The following is a 25,032-nucleotide window of genomic DNA, read 5'->3' on the forward strand; positions in this document are numbered from 1 at the left end:
TACATATCAATGAGTGCAGTCCGATTCAAGCTCAATGACAAGGGTCCTCCTTTTTATAGCTGAGTCCGAACGGCATGCCGCAGTGCGACACCTCTTTGGAGAGAAGTTTTCCATGGCATAGTACCTCACAAATGTTGCTAGCATTAGGAGAGGAGAACCACCGTTGAATATTTTTTCTGATGGTCTGCCAGAATTCGAATCCAGTCGTTCGGCGTCCTAGGCGGTCATGCTAACCACTGCGCTACGGTGGCCTTATGTAGTAACACCGGAAATATTCCATCAGGTCCGGGTGACTTGAATGACTTAAAGCTCTTTAAGGCTTCCTTGGCCATAAATTCTGTAATGCTAGGCCTTCGATCAACCCTATTATTCCAGGATTCCGGTGTCTCCTTTAGTCCCATCGTATCCTGTGAAAAAATGGGTTTTTATCTAAAACCTCTACTTGCCCTCCGTTGGCTCTGTTCTCACTCCCATATCGGCTACTAAAGTTTCAGTTTGGTTGTGGGTTTTTGAGAGAAACTTTTTCATCTTGGCGGTATCATTTACGCTATCGACCTGTTCGCAGATTAGCTTCCAGGAGGCACATTTTGCCGCTGTGGCAATTTTATTGTATTGCTTGATCCGTACACATCCCAATATACTTCATCCTTTTGACAACGTGATCTGTTAAAAAGTTTGCGGACCTCTTTCCCAATATTCTTCGCATCAAGTTTCAAGTAAGCGGAATTTTTCACTTAAGTGTAATACGTTTATGGGGTATCAACTGTGCTAGAAATTTCAATATTTAGACATGATTGAAACAGAAATGAGTCCATTGTGGATCCGAAATTTTTTTAAGGTTATACAACATTTTAAGTTTTTTGTATGAGAGTAAGAGTATGAAGTATTGACTTCTTATGGAACTTGAAAAGCAACACTCATTTTGTAAAAACTTTAAGATTTCTTATGTCCAAATCTGTTCAAAATCCTTTTTAGCTCCCATAAAAAACCAATCTTTAGATTTGAGGTTTTAAAGGCCTGAAGAAACCAATTTTAATCCGATTTGAATCGAATTTTTCATGTGAATTTCATTTATGGCTACTCACATACTTAGCCCCTACGGTCCCTGGCCCATGGCTTCCTTTTTGTTCGTCTTCCCCAAATCGAAACACTGTGTCCCTACATTGTCTCCATTGGACTCTGGCACATATCGAATATGTTCCTCACCCCATGTTGAACTAAAAACACAGCATTATAACTAAACAAAGCTACATACCTTTAATTGAGTGTGAATTAACATTATTTGAGAATGCATTAATTTTCACTTCAATTTGTGCCACTAGACTCGTATATGTATTTTTTTAAACAAATAAACCTTCATTTGCACTCGTGAGTAGTAAACAAATATCCATACGAAAAAGGGGAAATTAACTAGGAAATGAATCAATCAACGGAGTCGTAGCAAACATGCTCAGCAAATAAATACCATATTCTCTGAAAGAAAATCTTGAATGCATTAAACTAGAAAAATACATTTTGAATATGTTTTTCTTGGGAACAAAATGATATGCATATTAGAGCGAAAGTGATCTAAGTTAAAGTTTTGGGCCTTTAGTTTGATTGAAAAATGTGTTCCACCTCAGGATATGAAATGGAGAGATGAGCTCATTTGAGGCAATTCTGTCATAAATATGAGAAGTAAAACCCCAGAAGTTTGCCATCCGACTAACTTGGACGTTTTCGTCCATTGTGATACCACAGGAACAGAAGAAGGAAGGTGCCTTCTAGTTCCCCCCGTTGAACTATCCAGATCGCTTTAAAAAGCCCAATAACTTGCAAATGTTCACATCCGCTAAATCTGGCAGGTTCTCAAAGAAATGAGAACCTAAAGTGGAACTCCTTCTGACTGCTAGGGCGGGACACGCACACAGAAGGTGTTCTATAGTCCTTTCTTCTTCGTTGTCTTCACAGCTTCTGCAAAAAACGCTTTATAGTTCTCTGGGATACCTCTGAGGCCCGGCACTCAGAATAGGTGAATTTTGAACTATTCACCGATCTCGTTGAGAGATCTGCGACAGTCGAGGGCGGTTTTTGCGTTCAGAAATGCGTTTTCCAGGGATTTAAGGGCTGTCTGAGAAGATATTTATGCCAATCGTCGTTATGACATTATACCTTAGCCATTCCACCGCTTCCTTAATTGCAAGGATCTCCGCTTGATACACACTGCAGTGGTCGGGTAACCTTTTCGATATGACCAGTTCTAGATCTTTAGAGTACACCCCAAAGCCCACCTGGTCGTTTAGTTTGGAACCATCCGTATTGAAGTCTATGTAACTTCTGTTACCATGGGTATCGAAGTTCCAATCGGTTCTATCAGGAATAGTGGTACAGTACTTTTTATCAAAAAGCGGCTCAGGTAGGGTGTAATCAACACTAGAACCTCAGATATTGTATCAAGGATAACACAGTGTCCATAGCCGCCACATGACCAATGAGAAAGCTCCCTTAACCTCACGGTAGTGGTCGCTGCACTTTGGGTAGCCATAATGTCCAGAGGCATAAGATGTAGCATTGAATTCAGTGCATTAAATGGTGTCGTCCTCAGTGCGGTTGTGATACACAAACAAGCCATCCTTTGGATCCGGTTAAGTATTGAGCAGTAGGTGGATTTTTGAAGTGCTGTCCACTAGACCACAACACCATATAGCATTATAGGTCTGACAACTGCAGCATATACAGAATGCATGACACACGGTCTAAATCCCCAATATTTGCCAATGAATCTTTTGCAGTTGTATAGGGCAGGAGCGGCATTCCTTGCCCTTTCCAAAAGTGTTGGATTTGAGTTCAATTTCATGTCCAGCAAAACACTCAGGTATTTTGCGTTTTCTGTAAGTGGAACATTCTCTCCACCCATGGAGATAGGTTCCACTGTAGGCAACTTGTATCTCCTGTTGAAAAGAACTACTTCTGTCTTGCATGGATTCATACCTAGACCACTTTGCTGTTGCACGTAGAGCTCATTGAACCATATTTCTTAGATTTCTGGGTCCTTTCCCTAACTGCAATTGCCATGTAGTCAGCATACGTGACCACTTTTACATTTTTCTTCCAGAGACAATAATATATTGTTAATGGCTATATTCAAAATTAGAGGAGATAGTACACCTCCTAGAGGTGTTCCTCTGACCCATCTTTTTAGATCCACAGATCCCAAGCCTGCGGTAATGCATCTTTTAGTAAGTAAGTTTCTACCCCATCCTGCGGTGGTTGGTATAAACAAACATAAATACAATACGTCTTCTAGGAATTTACCATTCTCCCCATAAGGCTTTGCCACATAATGTAGTTAAGAACCCGGCTGTTATATATGTAGAGCTCATATTAGGGAGTCTGGTAAAAATTTTATTTTGTTCAGGTTTTAGTTGAGCCGGTCTAATGTACGCCACAGTTAGTCAGCCAAACTATGAAGGACATTCTCTAGAGAAACGTGTCATTTGTCATTACACAGCATGTGATGTATAAAAAAAAGACATGAACATGAGCGAAAGACAAGACTAAAATAAATGTTCTTAGGATACACATATCATACAATACTTGTCGATAGAGATGTCGAAAATAATCATTGTATTGTATATGAATCTAAAAAATATATCCTTAGTGAGAGTCTTGAAAAATGAAACTGGGGAACTCAACACCATTGAATTTGCTGAAAAATTCCACAAATAAACTTAGTTGAAGGGCATATGTGTACCTAACGTACTAAATTTCTGCCAAATCAGACAAACATTTAAGCTTTTGGTTACCAAAGAAGACAAATCGGGATGTAAGTTTATATTAGAGCTACTTCAGGTTATAGGTCGATTATGACAATAGGTTAGGTTAGGTTAAAAATGGTGCAGATATTAATGCTTAATGCTCCTTGGAATCCCTCCAATCCTGAACTTCATCGACCATATTTTCCGAACATATTGTGACATCTAAAACCTCCCCCTAATCCTATTAACAAAGGTAGCGCTGTTACCAATATTAAGTACTATTAGGTCTTTAGTATTCAAGGATTCTGATAGGTCTTGGCCCCCTTTATTAATATTGGAATGTGGATTAGAAGACATATCGGGAAGAAGTCCAATCCAAGAACCACTTGATATTTGAATTAATATTGGAATGTGGATTAGAAGACATATCGGGAAGAAGTCCAATCCAAGAACCACTTGACCTAGATGGACTTGTAATGTCAAGATGATCAAGAATATATGTACTTTACAGGGTCGTGGATCAATATTTCGAGGTGTTCCAAACGGAATCGCTCAACTAGTATACCCCAAAGCAAATCACTTCGAAATATATGGCTAAGACCTCATAAAGTACATATATTCTTGATCGTCATGACATTTTCAGTCGATCTAGCCATGTCCGTCCGTCTGACTGTCGAAGGCACGCTAACTGTTGAAGGAGTAAAGCTAGGCGCTTGAAATTTTGCGCAAATATTTCTTTTTAGTGTAGGTCGGTTGGGATTGTAAATGGACCAAATCGATCCGTATAAACCGATCTTGGGTCTTGATTTTTTGAGCCTCTAGAGGGCGCACTTCTCGTCCGATTTGACTGAAATTTCGCACATAGTTTTTTGATATTACTTCCAACAACTGCGCTAAGTATAGTTCATATCGCTCTATAACCTGATATAGCTGCCATATAAACCGATCTTGGGTCTTGACTTCTTGACAACGGCTCCTCCCATGGCCTTCAAAATACGTGTGCAATATGGTCAGAATCGATCTATAGCTTGATACAGCTCCCATGTAAAGCGATCTCCCGATTTCGCTTCTTGAGCCCCGAATCGGACTATAACTTGATATAGCTGCTCCTTCGTCCTTATTCATTATACTTTGTTTGCCTAGAAACAGATACTGCGCAAAGAACTCGACAGATGCGACCATGGTGGAGGGTATATGAGATTCGGCCCGTCCGAACTTAGCACGCTCGTGCTTGTTAAAGAGAATTTTGCATATAGAGAATTTTCTCTTCTCAGGAATTGAAAATTTTAAATGAGAGACGTCATTAGTTTATTTAACAACAATCCCCCAATATAAAATGTCTTCCTTATTCGTCATCCCTTCATCTTCCTCATAGATACCAACCATAATATAACCAAATGACTAAATTGCTCTAAACACAGACAATGTGGTAGGTGAAGATATGTAAATTGGTTCACACGCGCATTATATTGACAAGCGGCAACCGTGGTGTTCCCATTCCAAGCGTCATTCATTGGTAAGACCAAAAAAACAACCGCATTACTTTTCAAATTTATTGCATTCGTATGCTCGATGGTGATGTAAAGAAAAAGAAATGAAAGAAAGCCAAATAAAAACTGACTACCGCAACTAGCATACCCTCTAAAATAGTACAACAATTTTTTGCAAAACAAAAAAAAAAGAAATTGCTAAAAAAAGGCAAAAAACCCCAATTAAAATGATGAGGAAATTGAAATGCTGAATATTTAAACTTTGTTGCTGAATGTTCAATACTGAAAGCAGAGGGAGAGAGAGAGAGAGACATATCGCTGTTTATAGCTAATCAAAGAGATTGACAGCAAGAAGTGTATCGACAGAAAATTACAATCAATACATTAGGGTGAAATGAAAAAGATTATAAACGAAAGAGATTTTAATTATTAACTAAAATTGGTCTAAAATGGTGTAAAGGCAGGGCTCATGTTGCTAAATGTAATTTGGAGAAAATTAGTTGAGCATACTCATTAGTGTCCTTACACCCCATTGTAAAAATAACAAGTAAAAGAGTGCTAAGTTCGGCCGGGCCGAATCTTGGGAACCCACCACCATGGATTCTGCTAAAATATGGGAGCTATATCTGGTTATTAACCGATTTGAACCGTACTTGTCACAGTTGTTGAGAGTCATAGCAGAACACTATGTGGAAAATTTCAGCAAAATCGGGCAAAAATTTCGGTATTCAGGGGCTTAAGAAGTCAAATCGGTAGGTCGGTTGATATGGGAGCTATATCAGGTTCTTGACCGATTTGGACTATATTTAACACTGTTATTGAAAGTCATTACAGAACACTATGTAAAAAATTTCAGCGACATCGGATGAAAATTGAGGCTTCCAGGGGCTCAAGAAGTCAAATCGGGAGGTTGGTTTATATGGGAGCTATATCTGGTTCTTCCTCGATTACGACTGTACTTGACACAGTTGTTGGAAGTCGTAACAGAACACTATGTGCAAAATTTTAGCCAAATCAGACAAAAACTGCGGCTTCCAGGTGCTCAAGAAGTCAAATCGGAAGATCGGTTCTTATGGGTGCTTTATCCAAATTTGAACCGATATAGCCCATTCGCAATCTCCAACGACCTACATCGATATAAAGTATCTGTGCAAAATTTCAAGCTGCTAACTTTACTCGTTCGACCGCTGTTGTGATTGCTACAGACGGACGGTCGGCTCAGAATGGCGAGACGATCAAGAATATGTATACTGTGTGGGGTCCTAGATCATTATTTCAAGGTGTTACAAACCCCCATCCTATGGTGATTTAAGGTCATAGGTCCATAAAAGGCGCATTTATTGTTCGATTTAGCCAAAATTTGGGACAGTGAGTTTTGTTAGGCCCTTCGATTTCCTTCCTCAATTTGACCCAGATCGGTCCAAATTTTGATATAGCTGCCATATAGACCGATCTCTTGATTTAAGGTTTTGGGCCCATAAAAGGCGCATTTATTGTCCGATTTAGCCAAAATTGGGGACGGTGAATTGTGTTAGGTCCTTCAACATTCGTCTTCAGTTTGGCTGAGATCAGTCCGGATTTGGATATAGCTGCCATATAGACCGATCTCTCGATTTAAGGTCTTGGGCCCAAAAAAGGCGCTTTTATTGTTCGATTCCGTCGAAATTTGGGACAGTGAGTTGCGTTAGATTTTCGACATATTTCTTCAACTTGGCCCAGATTGGTCCACATATAGATTATCCGATTTCTCTGAAATTTGGCACAGTAACTTATGTTAGGCTTTTCGATATCCGTGTCGTTTATGGTTCATATCGGTCTATATGGCTACCAAAAAGACCAATATTTTGTTCTGCAAAATTGAACAATGACTTGTACTAATTAGACCACTCAATATCCGTGTCGAATTTGGTCCAAATTGGACCATATATCGATAAAGCTACTATGGGGGCACAAATTATGCATTTTTTACCGGATTATGACAAAAGGTGGTTTACGTATACACCCGAGGTAGTGAGTATGCAAAGTTCGGCCCGGCCGAACTTAACGTCTTTTTACTTATTTTGTTGTGATAAGGAAAATATTGGGTTGCCCTAAAAGTAATTGCGGATTTTTCATATAGTCGGCGTTGACAAAGTTTTTCACAGCTTGTGACTCTGTAATTGCATTCTTTCTTCTGTCAGTTATCAGCTGTTACTTTTAGCTTGCTTTAGAAAAAAAGTGTAAAAAAAGTATATTTGATTAAAGTTCATTCTAAGTTTTATTAAAAATGCATTTACTTTCTTTTAAAAAATCCGCAATTACTTTTTGGGCAAACCAATATTTTATATTATTTCTAGTCAATACTTTTTATACCCTACACCATGGAATGGTGGTATACTTATTTCGTCATTCTGTTTGTAACACGTCGAAATATGCGTCTAAGACCTCATAAAGTGTATATATTGTTAATTGTCATGGCATTTAAAGTCGATCTAGCCATGTCCATACGTCCGTCTGTCTGGCGAAAACACACAAACTTTTCAAAGAGTAAAGCTAGTCGTTTGAAATTTTGAACAAAAATTTGTATTAGTGTAGGCCAGTTGGGTTTGTAAATGGGCCCAATCGATCCATGTTTTGATGTAGCAGCCCTGTAAACCGATCTTGGGTCTTGACTTATTGAGCCTCTAGAGGTCGCAATTCTCATCCGATTTGGCTGATATTTTCCAGGTGGTGTTTTGGTATTACTTCCAACAACTGTGCTAAGTATGGTTTAAATCGGTTCATAACCGATAAATAAACCGATCTTGGGTCTTGACTTCTTGAGCTTCGAGAGGGCGCAATTCTTATCCGATTTGGCTGTAATTTTGCATATGATGTTTTGATATTACTTTCAATAACTGCGCCAAGTATGGTTCAAATCGGTTCATAACCTGATATAGCTGCCATAGAAACCGATCTCCCGATTAGACTTCTTGTGCTCCTAGAGGGCGCTTTTATTATCCAATTTGCTTGAAATTTTTCACGGGTCGTTTAAGTATAGCTTCCAACTACGGTACCAAGTATGGCCTATATCGGTTGATAACCTAATCTCCCATATAAACCCATCTCCCAATTTGACACTCTGAGCCACTGGAGCGCTCAATTTTTACTCGATTTGCCTATAATATTGGCAACAACCAAACAAAGTAACAAAGCAGCAAGAACCTATGGGCTGCCATCTTAGCTTAACAAGAGGAGGTACTTTAGTAAGTAAGACACTTCGAAACTGTCTTGCCCACCATTTTGTGAATTATGTTTTTCATGCCAGATTCCACTACTTACTAAAGTACCTCCTCTTGTTAAGCTATGATGGCAGCCCATAGGTTCTTGCTGCTTTGTTACTTATTATAGTTTCCTTCATGGAATATTGTCACGCTCCAAGTTGATTCTTGATCTGGTATGGAACCCGGTATATGGTTCAGTATGTCCTTCAGAAAGTCCATATTATCCAATTTGTTTTAAATTTACTTTTGATATCCTGTTGTATTTTTGGTCTATCATTTTGTTTGTTCATTTCTTTTTGGTATCTATTTTATGGCATTTACTTTCCAGGCTCATTATGCTTTTGATCATATTGTCCTTGTTCTACTTAGGCCAGTGTAATATTCCAAATCATCTTTCCGAAAATGACCAGCAAATCCATCACGTTGAAACAACAAATCCATAAAATTCTCAATTTGACCATGGAATTTTATCGCAATGACCTCGTTCTATTTCGAAAACAATTTTGCCAAGTTGGCAATTTATTATGGCAGTATTGCTTCACCAGCAACAACAACAACAACAACAACCATATTAAAGATGTACCACCTCACTCCCAACCTCCAGGAGAATCAATCAAAGGCAAAATGCCTTACAATGCCAAGAATTCGCATGATTGATTGTCTATGGATGAGAGATGCTGTTGTTGGACTTCAAAGGAGTGTTTGAGAGAGAAGATAAAAAAAAAGACTTTTCTTTCACTCATTATCGCCAAGACATCATCAATTTGTTGCTACTGCCCCCTTCTCCCCTACCCCTCCCCCCAACTGCTATTGGCATTCTTTTATACATACTGGTCCCCCAGAAAAGTTTATTTTCTTCATTTGTCTGACGCTAGCAATAGTGGTCGCCCTAATTCACCATGCCACAATTGGTTCACTTGGGCAAATTGTTGAACGTTGTACATTGAACACTTGTGTCATCATTAATTGATGAAATAAATCACGATGCTGGCACGTGATTTAATTTAAGAAATTGCCATAAAACTAAAGTCACACCAAGCTCATTTCGCCCCCCCCACCCCCTTCTCCATCGACTGGTGCCTTAAGGCATAAGACGTTATTGGGTATTTGATGTAATTTTGTTGATTACCTAGGAATATAATCTTCAGCTTTTCTGTCGGCTATGGACTTTCAGGGGGAGGGGGGGGGGGGGGGGATACCTTGTAATTTTGCTTTGGTCATTTGTGTTATTAATTAAAAGATAGCTGTGCCTTTGACAATTTTTCATTAACGTTTTGCAATTGTGCAATGGCCAGTGTATCTCTACAGTGAGGGAAGCAGAAGGGGAAGAGAAGAGGGAGGGCACACTGTCATACCCAGAATGCTCATTAATTTAATGAGAAATAATTAATGATGTGAGTCTGTTTAGAAAAAACCAACTGCCAATATTCCCTCAGAGGGGTTTTGGTTTGCAGCCCCCTCTAGACTCTAGAAATTTGTTTGCAATTCAGCTTCGTGGTTTTGGGTTACTATGGAAGTCTAAACAACGAGCTCTACTTGTTTCCGGGATCCGGTGCTTTTGAATATTTTGTAAGGGGGGAGTTAGTTAGAGTGTCTGTAAGTATGTACATGATATTGGATTTTTGGAGTTTATCCGGCATTGACAGATATGGGCCATGGTAAAATAGCCAAAAGGTATTTACCCGGTAAATTGGGTAAATACCCGGATATTTATCCATATATGCCAAAAGTTGGGTATTTATAATTTTTCAGATATCTTGGGTATAAAAAACATTTTCCTAACAATTTTCGATGATTTCGTAGTCTTTGTATATAAACCTGACCTTCTGATCTCATAAAATCGGAATTTAGTTATAGATAGCCGCTATATAGACCGATTTCCAGAGTTGAACCCTTAAGGCAATAAATTGGTTATTATACCCTCCACCATAGGATGGGGGTATACTAATTTCGTCATTCTGTTTGTAACTACTCGAAATTTGCATCTGAGACCCCATAAAGTATATATATTCTTGATGGTCGTGACATTTTATGTCGATCTAGCCATGTCCGTCCGTCTGTCCTTCCGTCCGTCCGTCCGTCTGTCTGTCGAAAGCACGCTAACTTCCGATGGAGTAAAGCTAGCCGCTTGAAATTTTGCACAAATACTTCTTATTAGTATAGGTCGGTTGGTATTGTAAATGGGCCATATCGGTCTATGTTTTGATATAGCTGTCATATAAATCGATCTTGGGTCTTGACTTCTTGAGCCTCTAGAGGGCGCAATTCTTCTCCGATTTGAATGAGTTTTGGCACGACATGTTTTGTTATAATATCCACCAACTGTGCCAAGTATGGTTCAAATCCGTCCATAACCTGATATAGCTGTCATATAAACCGATCTTGGGTCTTGACTTCTTGAGCCTCTCGAGGGCGCAATTCTTATCCGATTTGAATGAATTTTGGCACGACGTGTTTTGTTATGATATCCACCAACTGTGCCAAGTATGGTTCAAATCGGTCCATTACCTGATATAGCTGCCATATAAACCGATCTTGGGTCTTGACTTCTAGAGGACACAATTCTTATCCGATTTGAATGAATTTTGGCACGACGTGGTTCAGATCAGACAATATTTGGGTACAGCTGCCCTATACACAGGCCGCCCGATCTACTGAAATGGGATATAAAGGCCATAAAAGATCCATTCATTATCCGATTTCCGATAAAATAGGGCACAGTGAGTTCTGGTAGACCCCTACCCATGCTACCATTTACTACCATTTTCTATCCATTTCTGTTAAATGTGTTCTTGATCGGACCTTTGTTTCGAACATCGTTCAGATCGGAGCATATCTGGATGTAGCTGCCGTATAGACCGATCTCCCGATATGTAGCATTGAGCCTATAAAAAGAGCATTTTTCTTCCGATTTTGAAATAAAATTTGGCACAGTGAGTTTTGGTTCACCCCTACATCATTTTATTGAATCTTGTTCAGATCGGACCATATATAGATATATCTGTCATATAGACCGATCTCCAGATATGGAGTGTTGAGCCCACTAAAAGGGAATTTTTCATTCAATTGCGATGAAGTTTTTGGCACAGTGAGTTGTGGTAGACCCCTATACCTATTTGTTGAATGTTGTCCTGATCGAACGATATTTGGATATAGCTGCCATGTTGACCAATCTTCCGATATAGAGTGTGGAGCCTGTAAAATTTATGGGCTCAACACTGTATATCGCGAAGTCGGTCTATATGGTAGCTATATATAAATACGCTCCGATCTAGACCACATTCAACAAATGGGTTTTGGGGTCTACCAAAACTAACGGTGCCAAATTTCATCGAAATCGGATGAAAAATGCTCCCTTTATAGGCTCAATTTACTCTTTCGGCAGATTGGTCTATATGGCAGCTATATCCAAATATGGTTCGATCTGGACCACATTTGACAGGAATGGGAAGGGTTCTACCAAAACTCATTGTGTCAAGTTTCATCGCAATCGAGTAACAAATGGATCTTTTATTGCCTTTATAGCCTATATCGGTCCATAGGGGCAGCTATATCCAAATATGGTCCGATTTGGACCATACTTCACAGGAATGGGTAAGTGTCTGTCGAGAGCTCACTGTGCCAAATTTCATCGAAATCGGTTGATATATAACCAACTTATTGTCTCCAGATTTTATGTCCGGAGAGCGGACATAGTGATACCACAGGAACCGAAGAGAGAGAAGATGCCTTCTAATTCCAACCGTTGAACCATCCAGATCGCTTTAACAAACCCAACAACTTGCGAATGTTCAAATGCAATTTGCAAATTTTGCCCATGAACATTCCACTAAGGAACAGGAGAAAATCTCTCACATATCAATGAGTGCAGTCCGATTCAAGTTTAAGCTCAATGATAGGGGGCCTCCTTTTGATAGCCGAGTCCGAAGGGCATGTTGCAGTGCGACACCTCTTTGGAGAGAAGTTTTACATTGCAAAGTACCTCACAAATGTTGCCAGCATTAGCAGGGGAAAACCACCGCTGAAAAAATTTTCAGCATCATAGGCGGACACACTAACCTCTGCGTTACGGTGGCCTCCACTTGCGAATGTTCACATCCTCCAAATCAGATAGGTTCTCAAAGTAATGATATCCTAAAGTGGAACTCCTTCTGACTGTTAGAGCGGGACACACACACACAGAAGGTGTTCTATAGTCACTTCTTCTTCGATGTCCTCACAGCTTCTGCAAAAGTCGTTACTGGCAACCTTCAGTCGGTCAGCATGTTTTCCAATCAGACAGTGACCTGTCATGACAGACACAATGACTGAGACGTCTGTTCTGGCCAATGACAGCAAAGCGGTAGATCTCTTCAAGTCTAGATTAGGGCACATAGTTTTGGAATGCTCATAGCCCCCTCTTTGTGACCATCTATCATTCGTTGTCCTTCGGGCCTGGTCCTGAAAACTTAGATTACATGTCGCTAGAGGCATACCCACAGTTTCCAGTATCCCTGGAATGTGTAGGGTAGTTCCTAGTCACGCTTTGTATTTCCTTGGGATATGTTTGTGGCCCGGCACTCACAACAGGTGATACACACAGCAGTGGTCGGGTAACCTTTTCGATATGACCAGTTCTAGATCTCTAGAGTATACTCCAAAGCCCACCTGGTCGTCCGGTTTGGAACCATCCGTATAGAAGTCAATGTCACTTCTATTGCCAGGTATATCGTTGTTCCTATCGGTTCTATCAGGAATAGTGGTACAGTACTTTTTATCAAAGAGCTGCACAGGAAGGGTGTAATCCACACTGCTTGTAACAAGGACAATACAGTATCCATAGCCGCCACATGACCAAAGAGAAAGCTCCCTTAGATTCACGAAAGTGGTCGCAGCAATTTGTCTAGCCACATTGTCCAGAGGCATAAGATGTAGCATTAAATTCAGTGCATCAGTTGTGATGCACAAACAAGCCATCCTTTGGATCCGGTTGAGTATTGAACAGTAGGTGGACTTTTGAAGTGCCGTCCACGAGACCACAACACCATAAAGCTGCAGTATAAAGCCAATCCATGACGCGTACTGACCCAGCAGGCAGTGTTTGCTGATATAACTAAACTTATTTCTCTGAGTGTAGTAGCATGAGCATTGCTATACCTAATTCAATACAGCTCGCGCAGCTTTGCTCACTTGGGTTCAAATTCCGACACGTATAAGAACAAGTAGAAGCGTGCTAAGTTCGGCCGGGCCGAATCTTATATACCCTCCACCATGGATTGCATTTGTCGAGTTCTTTTCATCTCTTCTTAGGCATCTCTTCATAGGCAAAAAAGAATATTAAAAAAGATTTTCTCTGCTATTAGAGCGATATCAAGATATGGTCCGGTTCGGACCACAATTAAATTATATGTTGGAGACCTGTGTAAAATGTCAGCCAACTCGAATAAGAATTGCGCACTTTGGGGGCTCAACAAGTAAAATAAAGAGATCGATTTATATGGGAGATGTATCAGGCTATAGACCGATTTAGGCCATAATAAACACATATGTTGAAGGTCATGAGAGGATCAGTCGCACAAAATTTCAGGCAAATCGGATGAGAATTGCGACCTCTACAGGGTCAAGAAGTCAAGATCACAGATCGGTTTATATGGCAGCTATATCAGGTTATTGATCGATTTGAACCTTATTTAGCACAGTCGTTGAAAGTAAGAATAAAATGCATCATGCTAAACTTCAGCCAAATCGGATAGGAATTGCGCCCTCTAAAAGCTGAAGAAGTCAGGACCCAAGATAGGTTTGTATGGCAGGTTATGTGCCGATTTGCGTCATACTTAGCACAGTTACTGGAAATTATAACAAAATACCTCATGCAAAATTTCGACCAAATCGGATGATCAAGAAATCAAGATCCAAGATCGCTTTATATGGCAGCTATAGCAGGTTATGAACCGATTTGGACGATACTTAGCACAGTTGTTGGAAGTGATACCAAAACACAACGTGCTAAATTGCAGCCAAATTGGATAAGAATTGCGCCCTCTAAAAGCTGAAGAAGTCAAGATCCCAGTTCGGTTAATATGGCAGCTATGTCAAAACATGGACCGATTTGAACCATACTGATCGCAGTTGTTGGATTTTACACCAAGACACCAGGTGGAAAATTTCAGTCAAATCGGACGAGAATTGCGCCCTCTAGAGGCTCAAGAAGTCAAGATCGGTATACATGGCAGCTATATAAAGACATGGACCGATTTCAGTCATACTTAACACAGTTGTTGGAAGTTATATCAAAATACTACGGGCACAATTTCAGTTAAATCGGACGAGAATTGCGCCCTCTAGAGGCTCAAGAAGTAAAGATCCAAGATCGCTTTATATGGCAGCTATAGCAGATTATGAACCGATTTGAACCATACTTGGCGCAGTTGTTGGATACCATAACAAAACACGTCGTGCAAAATTTCATTCCAATCGGATAGGAATTCCGTCCTCTAGTGGCTCAAGAAGTCAAAACCCCGGATCGGTTTGTATGACAGCTATACCAGATTATGAACCGATTTGAATCATACTTAGTGCAGTTGTTGGAAGTGATACCAAAACACTACGGGCAAAAATTTCAGTTAAATCGGACGAGAATTGCGCCCTCTAGAGGCTCAAGAAGTCAAGACCCAAGTTCGGTTTATATGGCAGCTATATAAAAACATGGACCGATTAAATCATACTTAACACAGTTGTTGGAAGCGATACCAAAGCACCATGTGCAAAATTTCAGTCCAATTGGACAATAATTGCGCTCTCTAGAGGCTCAAGAAGTCAAGACCCAAGGTCGGTTTATATAGCAGCTATATCAATACATGGACCGATTTGGCCCATTTACAATCCCAACCGACCTACACTAATAAGAAGTATTTGTGCAAAATTTCAAGCGGCTAGCTTTATTCCTTTCGAAAATTAACGTGCTTTCTACAGACAGACTGATGGATGGACAGACAGACGGACGGACAGACATACTGACATGGCTAGATCGACTTAAAATGACATGACGATCAAAATTGTATATACTCTATGGGGTCTCAGACGCATATTTCGAGGTGTTACAAACATAATGACGAAATTAGTATACCCCCATCCTATGGTGGTGGGTATAAAAATCTATATTAGGTTATAAAACCATTCGAAGTAAGAATGTAGAAAGACATAGCCTGTGAGATTTTGCCCCCCCTAGGTGCCTAAAATTTAAAAACGCGTGTTTGTGTGGGTGGCTCTATGAATGGGCGGACATAGGTACCTCGATTTAAAACTCGGTCCAGATTCCATTCATGAATAAATTACGTTTAATGATCTTAGATCAAAATTTCAATTTGTAATAAACGATACTGCACTACCATATTGATTGCCTACACTTATATATCACCCCTCGTATTTAGTCAACTCAATACAGCTCGCGCAGCTTTTCTCACTTGTGTTCAAATCGCGACACGAATAAGAAAAACATTATCGACATCTGTGTACAACGTCAGCAAAGGGCCAACATCTAGGCAAGAAGTATTGGGTTGCCCAAAAAGTAATTGCGGATTTTTTAAAAGAAAGTAAATGCATTTTTAATAAAACTTAGAATGAACTTTAATCAAATATACTTTTTTTACACTTTTTTCTAAAGCAAGCTAAAAGTAACAGCTGATAACTGACAGAAGAAAGAATGCAATTACAGAGTCACAAGCTGTGAAAAAATTTGTCAACGCCGACTATATGAAAAATCCGCAATTACTTTTTGGGCAACCCAATATTTTGTCCCAAAATACCTTTAGCCTAAACGAGTAGGCCCTTTAAGTTGTAGTGCACTGCAGTTGGTGACATTCTTTGATATAGGGGGAGTATTTCTCTGTTTCCCTTCACCATCAACCAAATAAAAATATTGATATGTATTTGTAAATCATAAACCATTTTGGATACTTCCGGCTCATTCAGGGTTAAGAAAAATACTCACTTACTGTTGTTCACACGATTTTGGGTAATCACGTTTTCGTATTTCTTCCTTGTATTTGATTTTTCTATTCATTAAAAAAAATGCCCTCTCACTTATATTTTTAGAGCCTTTTTTTGCGCAAATTTAATTAATTGTGATGTAATTTCATATTCATAGGACACAGCGAAATAGTTTCATCATCAACATCAACACTTATGACTCGTTACAAAACATTAAAAATATTTTTTTTTTAATTGTTTATTTTTTTTCGATCTTTGATTTTATTTTCTTTTTGGGTTCTCAATTCTTGGGATAAATTGTGAATCGTCGTAGACTCACATACCGCGTAGAATTTTGCAATGAAACTAATTTAACCAAAAATTCAAATTCAATGTCAATGGCATGGCAATAGAAAATGGTTTTGCATTTTGCATTTTTTGAGAGAAAAGTGCTTACAAGGCCTTACATACATGTGATTCTCAATGATGATGTCTGTACCAGTACAAGTTTTCACCAATAGTTTACGAAATGCTTTGTTAATTTTTTTTTTTCAAAAATTATTTGAGTGAGAAAATACTGAGAGATCGTTGAATGTATACAAAAAACGAAAATAAACAAAGAAAATAAATGCATAATCATAATGAGCTTGAATGAGGTCAGTTCGTCGACCACAGATGAGTTAAAGGAAGTAAAAATTGGTGCAAAAGAGGGTATGGGAGATGATCAACCTGATTAATCTCAAGGCTGAAATACATGAGGTGGGATCTTAATGGAAATTGGTGATAAAATTATACTTTGTAGAAACCAATAACGCAAATTTCAAATTTGCCCACAAACGTTCCATTAAGGAATAAGGAATAATGGGAATATTTCCCTCATATCAATCAGTGCTGTTCGAAACAAGCTCAAGCTCATTGATAAAGGGACTGCTTTTTTATTGCCGATTTCAAACGGCTTGCCACAGACCGACACCACTTGGTTGCAAGTTTACTCGCCATATTACCTAAGGCAAAAAGCCCACAAGGTCGCCAGGTCCAGCTGAAAATTTTCAGAAGTCTTCGCCGGGAATTCAACTCAGGCGTTCAGCTTTAAAGGCGACGCGCCTAAACTTTCAACCCTCTCATTTTCCCCATCCTTGAGAAAGGTTATTATACCCTGCACCAAAGGATGGGGGTATACTAATTTCGTCATTCTGGTTGCAACTACTCGAAATATTCGTCAGATATTTAATGTCGATCTAGCCATGTCCGTCCGTCCGTCCGTTCGTCTGTCTGTCGAAAACACGCTAACTTTCAAAAGACTAAAGCTAGTCGCTTGAAATTTTGCACAAATACTTCTTATCAGTGTAGGTCGGTTGGGATTGTAAATGGGCCATATAGGTCCATGTTTTGATAAAGCTGCCATATTAAGCGATCTGGGATCTTGACTTCTTGAGTCGCTGGAGGGAGCAATTATTATCCGGTTTAGCTGAAATTTTGCATGTGGTGTTTTGTTATAACTTTCAACAACTGTGCTGAGTATGGTTGAAATCAGTCCATAACCTGATATAGCTGCCATATAAACCGATCTGGGGTCTTGAATTCTTGAGCCTCTAGAGGACGCAATTCTTATCGGATTGGAATGAAATTTTGCACAACGTGTTTTGTTATGATATCCAACAACTCTGCTTAGAATAGTTCAAATCGGTCCATAACCTGATATAGCAGCCATATAAACCGATCTGGGGTCTTGACTTATTGAACCACTAGAAGGCGCAATTATTATCCGATTGGAATGAAATTTTGCACAACGTGTTTTGCTATGACTTCCAACAATTGTGCTGAATTAGGTTCAAATCGGTCAATAACCTGATATAGCTGCCATATAAACCGATCTGGGGTCTTGACTTCTTGAACCACTAGATGACGCTATTATTATCCGATTTGGCTAAAATTTTGCATGAGGTGTTTTATTATGACTTCCAACATCTGTATTAAGAATAGTTCAAATTGGTTCATAACCTGATATAGCTGTCAGGTAAACCGATCTGGGGTCTTGACTTCTTGAGCCACTAGAGGGCGCAATTATTATCCGATTTGGCTGAAATTTTGCACCACGTGTTTTGTTATGGCTTCCATCAACTGAATTATGAATGGTTCAAATCGGTCCATATCCTGATATAGCTGCCATATAAACCGATCTGGGATCTTGATTTTGAGCCTCTAAAGGGCGCAATTCTTATCCGATTGGAATGAAATTTTGCACAACGTGTTTTTTTATGATATCCAATAACTGTGCCAAGTATAGTTTAAAACGGTCCATAATCTTATATAGCTGTCATATAAACCGATCTGGGGTCTTGACTTCTTGAGCCTCTAGAGGGCACAATTCTTACCCGATTGGAATGAAATTTTGCACGACGTGTTTTGTTAGGATATTCAACAACTATGTTAAGTATGGTTCAAATCGGTCCATAACCTGATATAGCTGCTATATAAACTGATCTTGGGTCTTGACTTCTTGAGACTCTCGAGGGCGCAATTCTTATCCTATTGGAATAAAATTTTGCACGACGTGTTTTGTTATGATATCCAACAACTGTGTCAAATATGGATCAAATCGGTCTATAACCTGATATAGCTGTCATATAAACCGATCTGGGATCTTGACTTCTTGAGCCTCTAAACGGCACAAGTTTTATCCGATTTGGCTGAAATTTTGTACAACGGCTTCTCTCATGACCTTGAACATACGTGTCGAATATGGCATGAATCGGTTTATAGCTTTATACAGCTCCCCTATAAACCGATCTCCCTATTTTACTTCTTCAGCCCCTAAAGTGCGCAATTCTTATTAGATTTGGCTGAAATTTTACACAATGACTTCTACTATGGTCTCCAATATTCAGTTCAATTAAGGTCCGAAATGAACCATAACTTGATATTGTTCCAATAACATGGCAATTCTTTTCTATTATCCTTTGTTTGCCTAAAAAGAGATACCGCGCATAGAACTCGACAAATGCGATCCATGGTAGAGGGTAAAAAAGATTCGTCCCGCCCGAACTTTTTACTTGTCTTGAATTAGTTTTGAGCAGAATCCATGGTGGTAGGTTCCCAAGATTTGGCCCGGGCAAACTTACTTGTTACTGGTTAATTCAAATATGTTGCATGCTTTAGCTTTAAATTGTTTTAATTCTCTCTATAGAAAACGGAAATATCCTGAAGAACTGCCGTTGTGTAAATCATTCTGCTTTAACATTTGCACAAACATTTCCACCATTATTAAACATTGCCCCTCTGCCACCCAACTAAAGCTCTGTCATTATTATTTTAAACGTTGGCCATGACTGGCCAACAGTCATCCATCTGTGGGTAATTTTGAAAATTATAGTCTTAATTTAATTGTCTGCTAACTGCCCATTTGCTTAGTTAGCATTCGAATTGAAGTTGTGTGCTGTGTGGCTGTGTATGTGTGTGTGTGTGTGTTCTTTGTGCCCCTGCTTAATAATGAATAACAGCAGCAAACAATTTAATTGTTGGTCTGTTAAATGAACCATTCTACCGCTCCTAGCCCCTACGTTCCTCCTCACCCCATGGACCCCCTTGTCGGTACTACAAATCTTGAGAAAATCATTACCAAACGCAAGTGCCTTGCCATTCTAGAATGGCCAATCAATCACTTGGCCATTGTGGTGTGTGCCATGCATATCATCGACCACATATGGCAATCAATTCAAACAGACTTTGAACATTTATGGCCATAATTTTCTGTGCAAATATCTGCTATTTGCAAAATTAACATTGGGAGTGAGAAAGAAAAAAAAAGCCTCCATATAAGAATGACTTGAGTTTCCAGCTCGCTCATAGGTAAGTGCCCACATGTTGGCTTTCGCAGTTCGCGGGCTGACTGCCTGGCCGGCCATTGTGGCTAGTCATATAATTGATATAATTATGACTTTATAGTTTATTGTTATGCCATATATCTAGGGTTTATTTTTAATGAAATGGCTGTAGTTTTGTAAGGGGCTTTCATAGCCACATTCTTATGGATGAAAATACATTTTTTTTTCGCTCCTATTCACTGCTACTTAGGGTTGTTCGATATTTGCATTTATTTCTGCAAATTAGCTAAACGTTTAGTCAGTCATTTGCCAGCATTTTAAATTGCCCTGAACTATTTATTTTAAATGCCTCAATTATATTTCCGGTATGAGTTCTAATTTCAATGAATAGTGAATATAATCATGGATAATATGTTATAACATCAGTCACATTGTTAAGCGGCGTAATTGCAATTATAGGCTTATTAAATTATTTTCTAGCCGAGGGGAAGTAGCATTTGGTACTGCAAAGTTCAATAGTTTGCAGTGATTGGTTAGATAAGGTTTAAGTGGCAGTCTGCCATCAGAGTCATTTCGAGGTTTTCGTCCATAGTGATACCACAGGAACAGGAGAGAGAAGATGCCTTCAAGTTTCTACCGTTGAACCATCCAGTGTTCACATCCGTTAAGTCGAACAAGATTCTGAAAGAAATTTGTTGGTTTGTACCGCATAGACTCAAAAACAGCTGAACCGATTACTTTGAAATTTCCACAGATTGTGTAGTTTGGTCTGGAAGGAAACAAGGCTATATGATTTTTTGATATCGGGAGGGGGGGCGGACTCTCCCCCTACCCCAAAAGTACAATCCAAAAATAAAAGTGGACCGATCGGGACAATATGGGATTCAAATGAAAGATATTCAAGAGTAGAGTACGTATTTCATATTTAAGGTTGGGTCCAAGTACCTGGGGGGCCGCCCCAAAACCCCTTAAAATAGATTTCTTTGACGATCATGACAATATGGGACTCAAATGAAAGGTATTCGGGAGTAGATTACGAATATGGTCAGTAAGTAGGAATAGGCTTTATAATTTACTGATAATGGAAGGGGGACGTACCCTCCCCCTTATGCCAAAAACACTACCCAAAATCAAAAGTAGACCGATCAAGACAATTAATATATGAAATGAAAAGCATGCGGGAGTAGATAACGAATCTGGCATACAAATTCATGTCAAAGTATAGGGGGTCCACACCCACCCCCACAAAAATGTCCAAAAGGGGGCACATTAGCCAATCACGAGTATACGGGACTCGGTTTGTTTATTTCGTATAGACAGAAAAACGGCAGAAACGATTTTCCGATTGTATAGGTTGGTCTGGAAGAAAACATAGACCATATAATTTTTCACTATCGGAAGGGGGACGGCCCCTTCTCCTTATGCCACAAACACAACCCAAAATCAAAAGTGGGCCGATCGGGACAATATAGATATCAAATGAAAGGTATTGGAGAGTAGAATATGAATGTGGTATTAAAATTTGAGTCTAAGTACCCATCGGGCCGCCCCAACCCCAAAACTCCCCCAAACAGACATATGGGACGTTCATTGCAATATGGGGCTCAAATGAAAGGTATTCGGGAGTAGTTTGCAAAGCTAGCATAAAAAATCAGATCAAAGTATAGGGGGTCATGCCACCCCTAAAAAACGCCATTAGACCCATTATGACACTTGGCTGAAGCGATTTTCTTAAATTTTTCATAGATTGTGTATGTGGCTGGAGGCGGACGCTCCTCCTTACCCCCAAAACACCACCCATATCCGAAAGTGGTACGATGTGCACAATAAGGGTATCAAATGAAAGGTATTGGAGACCAGAAAACGAATATGGTATTAAAATTTGGGTCCAAGTATGCAGCGCTTGTCCAAGTCTCGCAAGCTCATCCTAGTCTCGCAAGCTCGGCCTAGTCTCGCAAGCTCGTCCTAGTCTCGCAAGCTCGTCCTAGTCTCGCAAGCTCGTCCTAGTCTCGCAAGCTCGTCCTTATCGAGAAAATTTTTTCTATAGAAAACTGTGTCTGAGACAAATTTTTCTATAGAAAACTGTGTCTGTCTATAGAAAAATGTGTCTGAGACAAATTTTTCTATAGAAAAATGTGTCTGAGACAAATTTTTCTATAGAAAAATGTGTCTGCGACAAATTTTTCTATAAAACAATGTGTCTGAGACAAATTTTTCTATAGAAAAATGTGTCTGCGACAAATTTTTCTATAGAAAAATGTGTCTGCGACAAATTTTTCTATAGAAAAATGTGTCTGCGACAAATTTTTCTATAGAAAAATGTGTCTGAGCAAATTTTTCTATAGAAAAATGTGTCTGAGACAAATTTTTCTATAGAAAAATGTGTCTGAGACAAATTTTTCTATAGAAAAATATGTCTGAGACAAATTTTTCTATAGAAAAATGTGTCTGAGACAAATTTTTCTATAGAAAAATGTGTCTGAGACAAATTTTTTCTATTGAAAAATGACAAAATATGTCTGAGACAAATTTTTTTATACTCGTGTACAGCCCCCATTGGCATATAGTGGAGTTGTTACAAAAGAGTTTGGTTAATTTATCCACGGTGGTGGGTATCCAAAGTTCGGCAAGGCCGAACTTAACACATTTTTCCTTGTTTTTTATTTAATTTATTCAAATTAGTTTGCAAAATTTCTTTTCTAATCATACAAAATGCGCGTCGAAAAATTTATTTTATTTTATCAATCTTTTTTGGATCGTAGATATAGGCGGCTGCATCTTCCAATAAAATTTTCCAACAAAAATACCACAGTGCCAATCATTAAACCCATGGCTGATATTATCCACAACCAACTTAAGTCGCTAGCAGTTAACGCAGAAGCTTCTCCAACATTATCGCCATGATGTAGCTGCAATTCATTATGTTTCAACATATCTCCAAAGGTCATCGAATACCAGGCCTTCATGAGGCCCAGATCACGGGCTCGTTGAATAAGCTCATCCATGGGTTCTTTTAATTCCGAATTGCTCGGCAGACGCAAGCCTAATACCTTGGATGTGATGGTGAGGTTATTGTACATACAAAAAATCTTATGGGATATGCCTTGTTGCTGTCGCTTGTAGATCTGCCAAGTAGTAGTGGTGGTGTAATACCCAAAGGAGGTATTGAAATTTTGCTGCATCTCCTGAAAAGAGGCATAGTCCTTTGTTATGATCAACTTTTCAATGGGATATGGTGGTTCCGAGAAAAAATTCTCGTACACCAGAATCTTCACAGGTGATCTGTTGAGCTCATCAAAGTCTTTAAGGTGCCTGCGATAGGGTGGTGTGGTGAAGAGTGTTTTCATTTTGGCTGCAAAATGCAAACTGGTATGCAGTCCTGTGAAGAACATTATGAGGTATAGCAGTTTGAGGGAACAGACAGGAGACAGCCTGGCCTTAAATGATTGTCCCAATATGCTAGGTAAGGCCTTGTCATCCAAAAAGAAGTAACAGGCTTGTACAATTTCTCCCACGATTGCATCAATGAGTGTATGGAGAAATGAAAATAGGATGGTACAAAAAATCAGGCTTCCAAAGAAATCAAAATTTAACATCAACGGATAAAGCTCTTGTATGGCAAGAGGTCTGGGACAAGGCACCATTAGCTTGACCTGAGTTACCTCTACAAAGTCTGAGTTGAGATGCCAATGTCCATCTTTCCCATAATCTAAAGTCATGGGAATATCGACGAGATTCTGTTTCACTAATACTCCGATTTTTGTATAAAATGTTGAATTATCCTCCACAGGTGGCTGATACGGTTGCATAGTTGCATTGTAGTGTTGGACAAACAATCGAACTAGTCTACCTATATGGCCGCTGTACTGAATATTGCCCATTGCATCCTTGAAAAGAAAAACGCGAGGAACTGATTGCTCACCATACACAACAACCGCTTTCTTATGTAAATTTCTCCAATAATCGGGATAGAAGTAACCATGGTGCGTAGGACACTGCCAACGATAGGTTGGATAAGGTTGCAATTTTAGATGAGTGCATAACTCTCCACCATTGACATTAAGAAACGCCAGTAAAAGTCTGGCCATTTTGTATCCCGCGGATGATTGAAGTAACTCTTGTTGGAATTGGCCGTGAAGCATATTCGAATCACTTGTAGCCACCACAATTCTGCTCTGCCGCGTATTGTTTAGGAGCTGAGCACAGGAGTCAAATAAAACTGAATCAAATGTGGAAGGCATGAAGACCACAGCAATGATATCCTTATTGAAGACTTTCCTTAACTCAAACTCCTGACCTGGCGCTAAGATAATTTTTGGAACTTTCCACTCAAATATGGCCTTCGAATTCCACCAACTATGAGATATCAATGAAGTGTGAGATGTCAAAAGCACCATTGATTCGAAGTATCTTTCCTTGTAAATGTTTTTCAGTAATTCTGGTAAATCTTTTGGATTAGAAGTAGGATTATTTTCACAAATGTCTACATTTACGCCAAGCAGTGTAGTGAAAAATGCCGTTATATTTAGGCCTAACACCAATTTAGGTAAAACTTTCATTATAACTAAAGCCACAGTAGGACACTACAACACTGTCAGTGAGGATCTATGCAGGTGATTTATAATTAGTTTTTATTTCAAAATTGATTAATGTACACTTCAATATATACAACACAATTGTGCTTGTCAAAGAAACATAAATCATTCACTCTCCTGGTAATAGGGTTTTGTGGCAGACTCAACAGAAACAGTTTTCTTGCAAAAAGTTTGTCTCAGACGCATTTTTCAAGAGG

General features: G+C 39.2%; 2 protein-coding genes across 3 annotated transcripts in view; both read right to left on the minus strand.

Moving 5' to 3' along the window:
- The window catches only part of LOC106080998 (uncharacterized), an 84,454-nt gene extending 67,683 nt beyond the window's left edge, over positions 1–16,771 (minus strand). The window contains exon 1 of one of the 2 annotated variants that reach the window (XM_059363786.1): positions 16,443–16,771. The gene's annotated coding sequence lies outside the window, so the exon portion shown is untranslated. Of the gene's footprint in view, positions 1–16,438 lie in introns of both variants that reach the window. The other variant, XM_013242658.2, reaches the window with a different exon arrangement.
- A 2,957-nt stretch (positions 16,772–19,728) lies between these two features.
- LOC131994851 (uncharacterized) lies at positions 19,729–24,799 on the minus strand. The gene is made up of 2 exons (XM_059361790.1): positions 23,048–24,799; positions 19,729–19,764 (listed from the first exon to the last, which is right to left on the minus strand). The coding sequence occupies exons 1-2, from the start codon at positions 24,797–24,799 to the stop codon at positions 19,729–19,731; spliced, it is 1,788 nt and encodes a 595-aa protein (XP_059217773.1).
- Positions 24,800–25,032: the final 233 nt, after the last annotated feature.

The sequence above is a fragment of the Stomoxys calcitrans genome, chromosome 2, assembly GCF_963082655.1.
Source record: "Stomoxys calcitrans chromosome 2, idStoCalc2.1, whole genome shotgun sequence".
In the NCBI taxonomy this organism is placed as follows: Eukaryota; Metazoa; Arthropoda; class Insecta; order Diptera; family Muscidae; genus Stomoxys; species Stomoxys calcitrans.

Bases quoted from the DNA above. Each gene is read 5' to 3' on its own strand.
- LOC131994851 (XM_059361790.1), bottom strand. From the start codon at position 24,799: ATGAAAGTTTTACCTAAATTGGTGTTAGGCCTAAATATAACGGCATTT. The intron at 19,765-23,047 runs GTATTTTTGTTG...AATTACCCACAG, and splicing joins GTTTAATGATTGGCACTGTG to ATGGATGACTGTTGGCCAGT.